General features: G+C 38.6%; 1 protein-coding gene across 1 annotated transcript in view; it reads left to right on the plus strand.

Annotated features, from left to right (window-relative positions):
* gnai2b (guanine nucleotide binding protein (G protein), alpha inhibiting activity polypeptide 2b) overlaps positions 1 to 9043 on the plus strand; it is a 96977-nt gene extending 87934 nt beyond the window's left edge. The window contains exons 5-9 of the mRNA XM_072684885.1: positions 1463 to 1591; positions 3429 to 3558; positions 3777 to 3930; positions 6794 to 7009; positions 8047 to 9043. Of these exons, the coding sequence (XP_072540986.1) occupies positions 1463 to 1591; positions 3429 to 3558; positions 3777 to 3930; positions 6794 to 6984 (604 nt within the window). The 3' untranslated portion in view covers positions 6985 to 7009; positions 8047 to 9043. The remainder of the gene's footprint in view (positions 1 to 1462; positions 1592 to 3428; positions 3559 to 3776; positions 3931 to 6793; positions 7010 to 8046) is intronic.
* Positions 9044 to 13338: the final 4295 nt, after the last annotated feature.

A 13338-nucleotide genomic window follows, 5' to 3' on the forward strand; every position in this document is an offset into this window, starting at 1 on the left:
GCCAGCACCCTGAGATCTAAGTATTCTTGATGGTTCATAATATGTAATAAGATTTAGCAGGTATTCATGAGCAAGGCCATGTAGGGCTTTTCAAGTTTTAGTGAGGACCCTGGTTGCAGCATTTTGAACTAGTGGAAGTCCATTCTTCAATTCCTCAAAACAGGATTGAGGGTTTCCCCAACAGATAAGTGAACATCTTAACCTTAATTTTAATGTTCTATACTGATTTCAGAGTTAGAACCTGTACATTATTTAGGGGTTCTTAAACCCTTTTACCCCTGAAGGGATATAGGGTCCGAGCAAAACCATTGAAGAACCACTTCTCATGGTCCTATAAGATAAGTGGCCTACAAATGGTTCTAAAACATTAAGGGTTCCTCCTGGAACTGTATTTACATTATTTAGAGGTTATTTCATCCTCAAGGGACTCACTCAAGGGACATATGTCAGTCCATACTTCAGTTACAGTGTATTGTAGCTGTTGAATAATGGGTAGTCATTCAGTGGTAAGCCTTAACATCTCACTCACAGATCCTGTTCACAATAACGGTTCTCTAAAGCAGTGGTTTCCAACCCTGGTCCTGGAGGATCTCTTGACCTTCACATTTTAGTGGTGTCCTGTACTCTTACACATAAAGGTGCCTGAAAAGGTTGAGCATCTCCATGGAAGAAGCACTTTTGGTTGCCTAAAGAAGCTTTAAGTTATTATTTCAAGCAGTGGCTCCCAACCCAGGTCCTGGAGGATCTCCTGAACTTCACATTTTAGTGGATTCCACAATGCATTCAGCTCAGGAAGAGCTTGTTAATTGAGCAGTTACGCTGATTAGCTGGATCACATCTTTTGGAGGGAAGTAGACACTAAAATGTGCAGGGCAGGGGGGTTCTCCTGGACCACAGCCCTGTAGAATGATTGAAAGGCTCTGTTGGCAACCAAAAGTGGTTCTTCCATGAAAATGCTCAACAAAATCCTTCAGCCACCTTTATTGGTAAGAGTGAAGCACAAGGTCCATCCAAAATGAAATCTCTACAGCAAATCAGGCTTTGAATGAAAGCTCAGCACTTTGGAGGAATGAGGGGAGTCCTGGGAAATCATACAGAGACCAAGCTGAATAGACGATGATGGACAGGAAGCCAACATGGCAGGTGTTGAATAATGAAAATTGTCACAGCCACAATGAATTGTGCACGGTTCTATGCATATCATATCTGCTCTTCTTGTGCATATCTGTATGCGTCATGAATGATGCAAGGAAATGGAGAAGTGAAGAAGAGTCATAGTCCAGTCCAGGCCTTCTTTCACTGTTATTGCTTTTGCCGTTAATGATTTACATTTATTCACTGGTCTTTGGCTGACTGATCTACAGCCATTTATCTTTACAGTTATTGGGAATGACCTAATTGTGTGTGTTTGTGTGTGTGTGTGTGTGTGTGTGTGTGTGTGTTTGTGTGTGTGTGTTTCCAGTTATCTGAATGATCTTGAGAGGATAGCACGAGCAGACTACATCCCCACCCAGCAGGACGTGCTGAGGACCAGAGTCAAAACCACCGGCATCGTCGAGACGCACTTCACTTTTAAGGACCTGCACTTCAAGTGAGAGACCACTCTCTCCTTTGTGTGTGGGTCTGTGTGTGTCCCTGTCCGTCTGTCGGCCTGCCCGTGGCCATTTAATCACAGATTTGTTTGTGCAGTTACACTATTAAGTGCGCTGAGCCCAGCCATAAAACCACATTGTAATTTGGCTAATCTAAACCGAGCGCTCGCCAGACCTCCGCCCCTCCATCGCCTCCTGTCATCCTGCTTCGCGTGATGAATAATACATGACAACAATCAATAGAAGGAAGGGAAAAAATGTCACCTCGTCTGTTGTCCCACTTCCTGTAACCATAGAAACTTTTCTCCTGAAAATGCCACCGCAAATAAAGGCTGGACTGGACAAGTGGACAGATGGATCACAGACGTCCACTGTAACAGACCGCCTTGAAAGAATCTGAGCCCAGTTTCCCAAAAGCATCTTAGTATTGAGATCTTCTAAACTTTAAATGAGAGAGAGAGTGTGTGTGTTCAGAGTGATGCTCGCTCAGCCGTTTAATTACTCTCTGTCTTTATTGGAGGTATCTCAGATGCTTTTGGGAAAACCAGCCCAGTTTATTTGGCCTGCTAGGAGGTCAGCAGAGTAGACAGTGCACATTTTCTGGCATTACGCAAAATAGCAGTTTAAGCACCCCCACCCACCCGCAGCCAACGCCCACCCACCCTCTTTATATAATGCTATTGTTCTGTACATTATATAGAAAATGATGTTATCACTGGTGTGTTTTTTATGTACATGGAGTCTAAGCTTAACTTGGCAGACGTGCTGCAGGAAAGCTCTCTGAAAGCTGCTGGAGGGGTGAACCTGTTAACGTGTTACATTAATTCAATTAAAGACGAGTATCAGACAAGCGGTACAGGTGCAGATATACACTATATCAAAACAGAAGTCATCCAAAAACGATTTAGAAATGTAATACTGTTACATACAGCAAGTTCATGAGTTTACAAGTTCAGAAACTGCTGTTTGCGTAGTTCCTGTTTTGGAGATAAAATTAAATGTATTGCCCTATTTAATCAAGCCCTGTATAGTTGTGTATAAATATATATATATATGTGTGTGTGAGTGTGTGCTAATATATATATATATATATATAATAGTATAGTATAGTATATTATATATGTGTGTTCTTACAAATGGAAACATGTTTTAAAGATGTTTTGTATATATATATATATATATATATATATATATCTTATTATATTATATATTGACTTGTGAGAATATATATACATCATATGAAATATCAGATCAATTTACAGAATTAATGACTGCATATTGAAGCATATTGTGGCAAAATAAAAAGAACTGGCATATTCATATAGTCAAAAAAAAATATTTATAGGCTGCATCAGTAATCTATATGTATGTATGAATTTGGCAAATTTTTCATGGACGCAACCCACATACTCAGCTCTGCTGCTCATCCCACAAATGCATGTTCCTTACAAATGTGGCACCATTAAAGGGATTTATTGCCAAGAATCATTATTAAAACAAAAAGATTGTCCACCAAACACAGATTTCCTTTTTTTGTGCTAAGTCATATATATATATATATCGTTTTGTAAATAAAGTGAATAAACTATAGACTAAAAGTGACTGAGCCAGTAAAATGAGCACAGGCTGACTGCATTCAGAGTAAGGGTGAAAAGAGTAAATGAGATTTTTGTCTGAATCATCGCTGTAATTCAGCTGTTACCTGAATGAAGTAGCTGATGAAGGGTGTAGGTACTTCACATGAAGAGCCACATTAAATGTTAATGGTTAAGCAAGGACAACCTCTCTCACCCTCCCTCCCTCCCTTCCTCTCTCTCTCTTCCTCTCTCTCTGAAGGATGTTTGATGTTGGAGGCCAGAGGTCAGAGAGGAAGAAGTGGATCCACTGCTTTGAGGGAGTGACGGCCATCATCTTCTGCGTGGCCCTCAGCGCCTACGACCTGGTGTTGGCCGAGGATGAGGAGATGGTGAGGGCGAGTTCGTATTGCACACTGAGTCACGCAGCTGGAGTTTCTAAAACCCAAGACTTAAATGTTTTATTTTACGAAGCGAGCGTGTGGTGACTTAATGCTTCATCTGCTGATAGGCCACATGAACAGGAGGAGGGGAAATAGCAAGAGCAGCAGCTCCCCCTTGTGGCCGGTCAACTGTATAACATCTTCTCTCACCGTCACTATGTTTTCAGAACCGTATGCATGAGAGTATGAAGCTCTTCGACTCCATCTGCAACAACAAATGGTTCACGGAGACCTCCATCATCCTCTTCCTCAATAAGAAGGACCTGTTTGAGGAGAAGATCACGCGCAGTCCTCTTAACATCTGCTTCCCTGAATACTCAGGTCTGGAGCATCACCAGCCTTTAAAACAGTCTACACAGCTATTCACATCTCCAGTTGTCTCTCATATTAGTATATTTAGTTGTTTTGTTGAGTAATAGCTCTCAGTGAAGAGCCTGGATGCCTGTGATATGTGATATGTGATATATTTTTTGTTACTGTGCCTTTAAGACTGATATATGTCTAAATGACCTCGGGTCTAATTGGCTAATTGGCTACTATTGGATATAAGTAATTGCCTCAGGTTTATATATATTGGCAGTACTTCTCTACAAGGACTAGACAAGCTGTGTGTGTGCATTTGCACATCTTCATCAGCAATGGGTGCAACGTAATGGTAACTATATATATATATATATATATATATATATATATATATATATATATATATAGTGAGAGAGAGAGATAGATATAGATATATAGATATACATATATAGATATACATATATATATATATAGTTGTATGTTGTTGTCCAGTAAATGTATCTCCAAAACAGCAACTTTACAGGAGGAGGAAGTCAATGTAGATTTTTTTTTTTATTCCAAGTCAGTTTGGAGCATTTCTATTGGTCCATTCATCCATAAAATACTGACACAGTGTACAGAACAGCTACAGGGTTCAAAGAACGGAGAAAACTAAAACCGGCCAAAAACGAGCTACATGTTTTGCATTGGACAGCAGCGATATATATATATATATATATATATATATATATATATATATATATATACAGTGAGGAAAATAAGTATTTGAACACCCTGCGATTTTGCAAGTTCTCCCACTTAGAAATCATGGAGGGGTCTGAAATTTTCATCTTAGGTGCATGTCCACTGTGAGAGACAATCTAAAAAAAAATATCCGGAAATCACAATGTATGATTTTTTTATTATTTATTTGTGTGTTACTGCTGCAAATAAGTATTTGAACACCTGTGAAAATCAATGTTAATATTTGGTACAGTAGCCTTTGTTTGCAATTACAGAGGTCAAACGTTTCCTGTAGTTTTTCACCTGGTTTGCACACACTGCAGCAGGGATTTTGGCCCATTCCTCCACACAGATCTTCTCCAGATCAGCCAGGTTTCTGGGCTGCCACTGAAAAACACAGAGTTTGAGCTCCCTCCAAAGATTTTCTATAGGGTTTAGGTCTGGAGACTGGCTAGGCCACTCCAGAACCTTGCTATGGTTCTTACGGAGCCACTCCATGGTTATCCTGGCTGTGTGCTTTGGGTCATTGTCATGTTGAAAGACCCAGCCACGACCCATCTTCAGTGCTCTAACTGAGGGAAGGAGGTTGTTCCCCAAAATCTCGCAATACATGGCCCCGGTCATCCTCTCCTTAATACAGTGCAGTTGTCCTGTCCCATGTGCAGAAAAATACCCCCAAAGCATGATGCTTCCACCCCCATGCTTCACAGTAGGGATGGTGTTTTTGGGATGGTACTCATCATTCTTCGTCCTCCAAACACAGCGAGTGGACCACAGAACTTTCTCCCATGGCTCCTCTGGATCATCCAAATGGTCATGGGCAAACTTAAGACGGGCCTGGACGTGTGCTGATTTAAGCAGGGGAACCTTCTGAGCCATGCATGACTTTAAACTATGACGTCTTAGTGTATTACCCACAGTAACCTTGGAAACAGTGGTGCCAGCTCTCTTCAGGTCATTGTTCTGGGCTGATTCCTCACCTTTCTTAGGATCATTGATACGCCACGAGGTGAGATCTTGCATGAAACCCCAGTCCGAGGGAGATTGACAGTCATGTTTAACTTCTTCCATTTTCTAATAATTGCTCCAACAGTTGATATTTTTTCACCAAGCTGCTTGGCAATTAGCTGCGTAGCCCTTTCTAGCCTTGTGGAGGTCTACAAATTTGTCTCTGGTGTCTTTGGACAGCTCTTTGGTCTTAGCCATGTTAGTAGTTGGAGTCTTACTGATTGTGTGAGGTGGACAGGTGTCTGTATGCAGCTACCGACCTCAAACAGGTGCTTCTAATTTAGAATAATAAGTGGAGTGGAGGTGGACGTTTTAGAGGCGGACTAACAGGTCTTTGAGGGCCAGAATTTTTGCTGATTGGCAGGTGTTCAAATACTTATTTGCAGCAGTAACACACAAATCAATTATTAAAAAATCATTTATTGTGATTTCCGGATTTTGTTTTTAGATTATGTCTCTTACAGTGGACATGCACCTAAGATGAAAATTTCAGACCCCTCCATGATTTCTAAGTGGGAGAACTTGCAAAGTCGCCCGGGTGTTCAAATACTTATTTTCCTCACTGTATATATATATATATATATATATATATATATATATATGTCCAAATGTTTGTGGACACCCCTTCTAATGAATGCATTCACCTACTTTATGTTGCAAATGCACACACAGCTTGTCTAGTCCCTGTAGAGAAGTATTGCCAATAGAATAGGACTGGTGGATATAAACATGAACCTGTTGGCGTCATGGCTTATGCCAGCTGTGGGCTAGAGGGGTATAATATATATATTTTCATTATTATTAAAGTCTATGTACTACATTAAGCTTCCATCAAACACAGTGGAAACTCAAGACTTTTTATATCGCTATTTAATGTCTTTCATAGTTTAATTAAATTTCCCTGTAGTAATAAACATCTAGTAATAATTCTTGATTTATATTTCTCAAGTTATGAGTTTCAGATTTGGTAATTCAGAAAATTTTTATTCAGTTGGTTTATATATATGCATATATATATATATATATATATGCAGCCAAAGTAGTTTTATATTATATTTGTATTGAAAACTGGAACTGTTATTGGGTTTTCATCAGACTGCAGTCATACGAGCCGCTGACAGTTTTCCGTTCTGCCTCATCTGATATTCAGGAGCCAACAAGTACGATGAAGCAGCAAGTTACATCCAGACTAAATTTGAGGACCTGAACAAGAAGAAGGACACAAAAGAAATTTACACTCACTTCACCTGCGCCACCGACACCAAGAACGTGCAGTTTGTGTTTGACGCCGTCACCGACGTCATCATCAAAAACAACCTAAAGGACTGCGGGCTTTTCTAATGGCACATCCAGGGAAGATGCCAAGGTGAATACACATACACACACACACACACACACACACACACACACACACACACACACAAGCTTATGTATAGTTAACCCTTCGAGGTTGATGTAAAAACTACCTGTTTCTGCTCTTCATTAAATAGTGTGATTTAAGAAACTATAATATATAATATTTTGTGAAGCCAGTTTGAATTAGAATATTTTTGAATATGTAAAGATATGTATTCCGATACTTATCAAAATGAGGTAACATCAAACAGAAGATTTTTCAATTTTTCATCTCTTAGAGAGGTATAAAGCCCCCCCAGCATTGAGCTGTGGAGCAGTGGAACTGTGTTTCTCGAATGATGATAGTGCTCCATCCTATACTTTTGGGATGAGTCGAGGGTAGAGCTGCACAATATATATATATATAGTTCTCATTTTCCATGGCTTTCAAAGGTAGATTATATCATTTATTTGACTCCAGTCTTGGATGCATAGAGGGCATTATTAAAATCATGACACGTGGGATCACTGATTTTTGGTGTAATCTTTAATATAAAGATTTATGTTGCAATATTAAAAAATGCACCAGTAGATTGTCCTGGAAAAAGAGAACACTGTGAATTTACCTTTTGTATAAAGGAACAAAAAATTGTAGCATGATGTGTTTGTATTTACTTTGCTTTGCAGGATACTGCACATCCTGCGACCATTGCACATGCACACAATTATGCTAAAACAATATGTTGTGCAGCTCATATATATATATATATATATATATATATATATATATATATATATATATATATGTGAAATGCATACAGTATATAAAATATATATATATATATATATATATATATATATATATATATATATATATATATATATATATACCATTGCAGTCCACATCTTTAAAAAGTGACTTTTTAAGGAGAAGCATTTCTTTTGGTCCATTCATCAAATATTATTTGCACAGTTTACTAAGAGAGAAAGAGAGAGGGGTTGCAAAATATGTCAAATTGTTTGTGCAACTTTCTCAATGTATTTTTGGGTCCTGTGTTCTTTCTCCAGGAAAAGCTTGACTGGGTGGTGCGTCTGCACTATCGGTGAGCACAATGCCAGACTGCCTACAAACATCTAGGGAAACCCTGAATTTTTATGTGATAAAATAGGGGGAAAGGAGAGGAGAAATCCAACAAAAAAGAAGAAGAAGAAGAAAATATTGCAAAATCCCATCACTGAATTCCAAAACACCTTCTCCTGCACCTAATTTTTATTATTATTTTTTGTAAATATTTTCATTTTGAGGAGCTATTTTCTTTAGATTAAAAAAAATGCAGCAGTGATTTTCTGATCTGTTTCTCTTACCCCTTTGACCTTTTTGCTTTTGAGTGACGGGACAAATGAAGAGGGCGGGGGGGAGAAAACAGCGTTTGATATCTAAACTCGTTTCCTTTTCTTTAACAGATGCGCATAATTTTATTAAACTTAACCGCCTGATGCTTCTTTTTGTAAAAGCTATGAGAGCACAGACCGAGATCAATACGACTTTTGCTTTTTTTACTTACCTGTGGATTCCACAACATTCCTGGCTCAACTGTACAGCGTACTGCATGATGGACCACTTAAAAAAAATGATAAAAAGAGGAAAAAATAGCTTGCTCCGGTTCAGCCGCAGTGCGACACGCCCTCGGCAGCTCGGCTGATGCATTTAACGCTCTGAAATCCTAGCTTCACTTTGATAAACACTGTACAATTGTGACTAATATGTAAGTTGCATAACTCTCTCGTCTTTCACTGTCCTTTCCTTTCGTGTTCCCCACCCCCGTTCTCTTGCGCTCTGTCTGTTTTGTGCCTTGACTTCCGGTTTTCACATCGTCTGTAGACTTTAGAGCAGATTCAGTTCACGGTATCAAATAAAGAAATGTAAAAAAAAAATTAAAAATTAAAAAATGAGGATGGTGGTCTTAAGGCTGAGGATAAAGGTGAGGGTGACGACAGTCGTCTCATGAATATGGAAATGCCTGAATGGTTTTATTGGAAATAAAAGTTGATTCACGAACGTAAATGCGTGTGTGTGTCCTTCTTCTTTGCTTTTATCAGTTTCGCGTGCATTGATATCTCATGGTATTCAGAAAGGTCCATGCACCCTTAAAAATGAAGGTGCTACAAAGGGTTCTTTGAGTGAAGCCAAAGAAGGACAACATTCAATGTTTTAAATCAGGATCCTTTGATGTGGTAAAGAACCTTTACATCAAGGGAAGGTTGTTTAGACCTTCAAAAGGTTCCTCACACTCTAACATCTCTTTTACAAATGTGTTCTTCACATGTTCTCTCACTCCCTTTACACACTTTTTAAAAATAAAAGTGCTACAAAAGGTTCCTTTAGAAAAACTATAGATGGACCACTTTGGGTTCCGTATTAGAGATGTGAAGAACCTTTACATCAAATAAAGGTTCTTTAGACCTTCAAAAGCTGCTTCACACCCTTACATCTCCTTATTACAAACATGTTCTTTATGGAACCAAAGTGGTTCTTCTGTGGTGTCGCGTCAAGAACCTTGTGAAGCACCTTTATTTTTTATTTGATATTTTTTTGTTTTCTTTTTTTTTTTTGAGATGAGAATCGTAGAGGGCGCTATAGAGACAGCTTAAAGCAGTGATGGCAAACTCATTTGAGCTCATTACACACAGTCCAGTGTACACTCTTCTGACAAAGGTTCGATACAGAAATCTGATATATGGCAATATCTAGATTTAGAATATATGATGTGAACTTCCCTTATATCCGACATGTATTTATCATGTAGTGAAATCTATATGACATATATGCCAGTTGGCCATTGGCATACAAACACATAACACATAATACATCACAATACACCCTTGATTTCAAAATGAACAATGAGCAGATGTCCCAAAACTTTTGTCCAGATAGTGTATGTGGATGCGTATATGCTTATGGAGTCAAAGCAGCATATTGCTCTGCTCTGTTCACAAGAACGTTCAAAAGTAGGGAGTGCTGTACCCTGCTAGAGCTGTATCTGGACAGTGGTTTCAGTGTAATTGGGTATTTGAAGGGAAATTCCTAAAAGTTCTGTCCTGTAAAATAGATTTGATGTAAACAAATTAATTGAAAGTGTGTTTGGAACTGAATTGGGTCACCGTACAAAAATGTACCCACTCTCTTTTATTTGCTATCCAAAGGCAGCAGGGATTGTACACGTCTATTCTACGTTATTTTTTTAATGTAATGTTAATGCTAGAGTTACGTTTTCTATTTTTTTCTGCATGAATAAAAAAAAACACTGTCTGAACCTAAACATGCTCGAAACACCGTGGTAAAACACTGCCTCAGGCAGCAAGCAGTGCACACATAACGGATTACTGTAAAAGATCTTTGTGAGGAAGCTTGAAATTACTCAGAACATTACTCAGAACATTACTCTGGAACCAATCCTCTTCAATATATAGAAAATATTCAATATTTCTCAATTTGAGATTATTTAACATCATCTAACTCATTGTAAGAGGTTTTTTGTTGTGTCCCAGTGTGACGTTGCTCAGCATAGGCCTCTGTTAGCTGCTGTATCAGATCCAGGGAGCTGTGCTTTCCTCTGAGCATGCTAGGCTACCCAGCGTTTCTGCCTCAGCGGCAGGTGGAAAAGAGGCGGAGGCTGGCTGTTGCTGGGCATTGCTGGTGATGGAGGGGAGTTCAAACGAATGGGGATTGGGCAACTGGACTTTCAAATAGGGTAGAAAACAAGGTCAAATTAGAAATTAATTACATAAAAAAGTCCAGGACCCCCCCCCATGTGCAATTAAGAGTCAATTATCTGTAAATAATCTGTAAATAATATTGTTATTGCTTCTTTTTATTATTGATATTGTGTATATATTGGCAATTCATCTATGTTTTTGCATCTGAGTGTCTTGCTATCCCTTTTCTGCTGTGACACTGAGAATTACCCAACTGTGGGACTAATAAAGGATTATCTTATATTAATAATATCATTAAAAACATCCAGCAATGGATTATTTTATCTATATCCCAGAGCAGATTATCATCACTGCCACACAAAAAAGGCAATTTTACAGGAGGAGGAAAAAACCTTTGCTTTTATTGGAGGTCAATGTAAAAAAATTTAAAACCCCAGGCATTTTGGAGCATTTCTATTGGTCTATTCATCATGAAATTCATTTTGATACAATATATAAAACAACTGCCAGATTTGCATTATTTCAAAACGTGAAAAACAGCAGAAATTGACATATAAGGGTTTTCGACAGTGCTAATACATTTGTAACAGAGCTTTTAGAGACACCATAATCTCTGGACGTCTTTGGACAACTGCATCCATTCACCGCCACTGTGACCAATTCTGACCGCTCTGCTAAGTTCCTCCTGAACCCCTCTCTGCCTTAATGTTTACATCTTAACTGTTTAATTATATACAAATTGTGGAAGTCCCCCTTAGGGTTGTGCTCCCTGGTTGAAGTAAGAGGCTTGAATTTGAGGGCTGTTGATTGGTGTGACCTTTATACTACAGCCTTCCACACTGTTCCTACTTTACTGTGCAGTCTGCACCATGGCATAGGAATCGGAGCTATACGTCTATTGTATCTATGCATTGGGGTGACACACATACCCTTTAAAATCAAAGTGAGCGGGATTATGTCAGTGAGTGGAGCACCATTGCTCCCTCTATTCATAATGGTCAAACAACAAGTCCCCCCCCCTCCCCAAACCCCCAGGTGTGAGTTTAACAACAGCATCTACATGCAATGTAGGTGTTAAGAAGGTTAAGATAACCAATCCTGAATGAATTGAATTGACATGCCTGAGACGTTTGTCTTGTTCTGTACCAGATCCATTTAGGATAATGGGAATTGGCATTCAGATGCAAAGCTGTTCAGCTATTCGGTCTCCATGGCAAGGAAGTGCCACTTGGATTGCATTTGAATTGCAGAGCTATGGACATCACTGAGTAATGGACATCGCTTCCATTTAGCAAAGGTGAATGTGAGCAGTTCCAGTTTGCCTGTGTAATAAACAGTGCTGTGAAAACCTATTCAATTAATCCCTACTTATCCCCATTGACTGACACCCTGCCGAGTCGATCACTACAACTGATCAAATTACAAGGGTGTTAGAAATCAGCTGGCCTAACAATGCTGGCTGCACTCTATAAGTGGTGTCAGATATGTCCAAGGTGGCCAAGGCTGATAGACTTGCACCGTCTTGCTCGGCCTGCCCATTAGCAGCACCATTTACACGTTTAATAATCACAGGCCTCGTGAGGACAGGAATGTCTGGAATGTCTCAAGGTATTGTCGCCCCAGAATGGACAATGTGAACAGTGTGTGTGTGTGTAGGTATGCACACCCTAATGTGTGTCGGAGGGAGGGCTTGAGGGCGGTTGCTTTGCTTTGGAATGGACAGGTCTAGCCGATGTAAGCTGTGAGAGCTGAGAGGAGGCCTAGTGCTGTAAGCTTGAGTGCAGTCGCACCACACGGTCACTGGATGGCAGTGAAAGAGCATGTAGTGCTTATCTTAGTGAAACCTCACAAACTCCCTCTGGTTGTGTTTGCTGTTCTTTTTGGTCATCTGTGTGACCAAATGTCCTGCAGATAAACAACTAAACAGCACAGAATAGCAAAGATCAGGTCAGGTTATATTTTACAGTAAACAAGTAAGTAAGTCTACAGTATCTTCTTTCCATAGTGTATATAAATAAACAAATAAAAAATGTATTTGGAGGAAACAAATATGTATTTATAACCAATAATTGAACTGATCAGCAACACAATCTAATCTTTATACATAAAGGGCTTATGCAAAGGTTTAAATGCTCCTGATGAAATGACACTTTTGTTGTTTATTTGTTGTTTGTTGTAAATAAATAAACATCCTCTACAGACTTTAATATGAACATTTTCTGCACATTTTAGGTATCACCTTTTTATTCGCTGAATTTAACATAATGGAATAATACACAGAACATATATAATGTAATTATCTCTGTAGAGGACGTGACTTATTTACATTGGATTGTTTTGTTTTGCATTTATTCTAATGTGGGTGTATAATCCAAATAAACTGTTACCGCCAATGTATAGATGTAATTATATCAATTAAATAAATATATAAGAAAATAAGCAATATGAGGTCCCCTGATGCTATACATTACACACACACACACACATATATACATATTATACTATATATATATATATATATATATATTTTTTTTTTTTTTTTTTTTTTTTTTTTTTTTATTATTTATTTTATTTTTTTTATGCCCTTAGCTTTAAATGGAAGGCAATGTAAAATAAGAGTTCATTCCAACTCATCAATTATAT

This window comes from Salminus brasiliensis, chromosome 7 (genome assembly GCF_030463535.1).
Source record: "Salminus brasiliensis chromosome 7, fSalBra1.hap2, whole genome shotgun sequence".
NCBI lineage: Eukaryota > Metazoa > Chordata > Actinopteri > Characiformes > Bryconidae > Salminus > Salminus brasiliensis.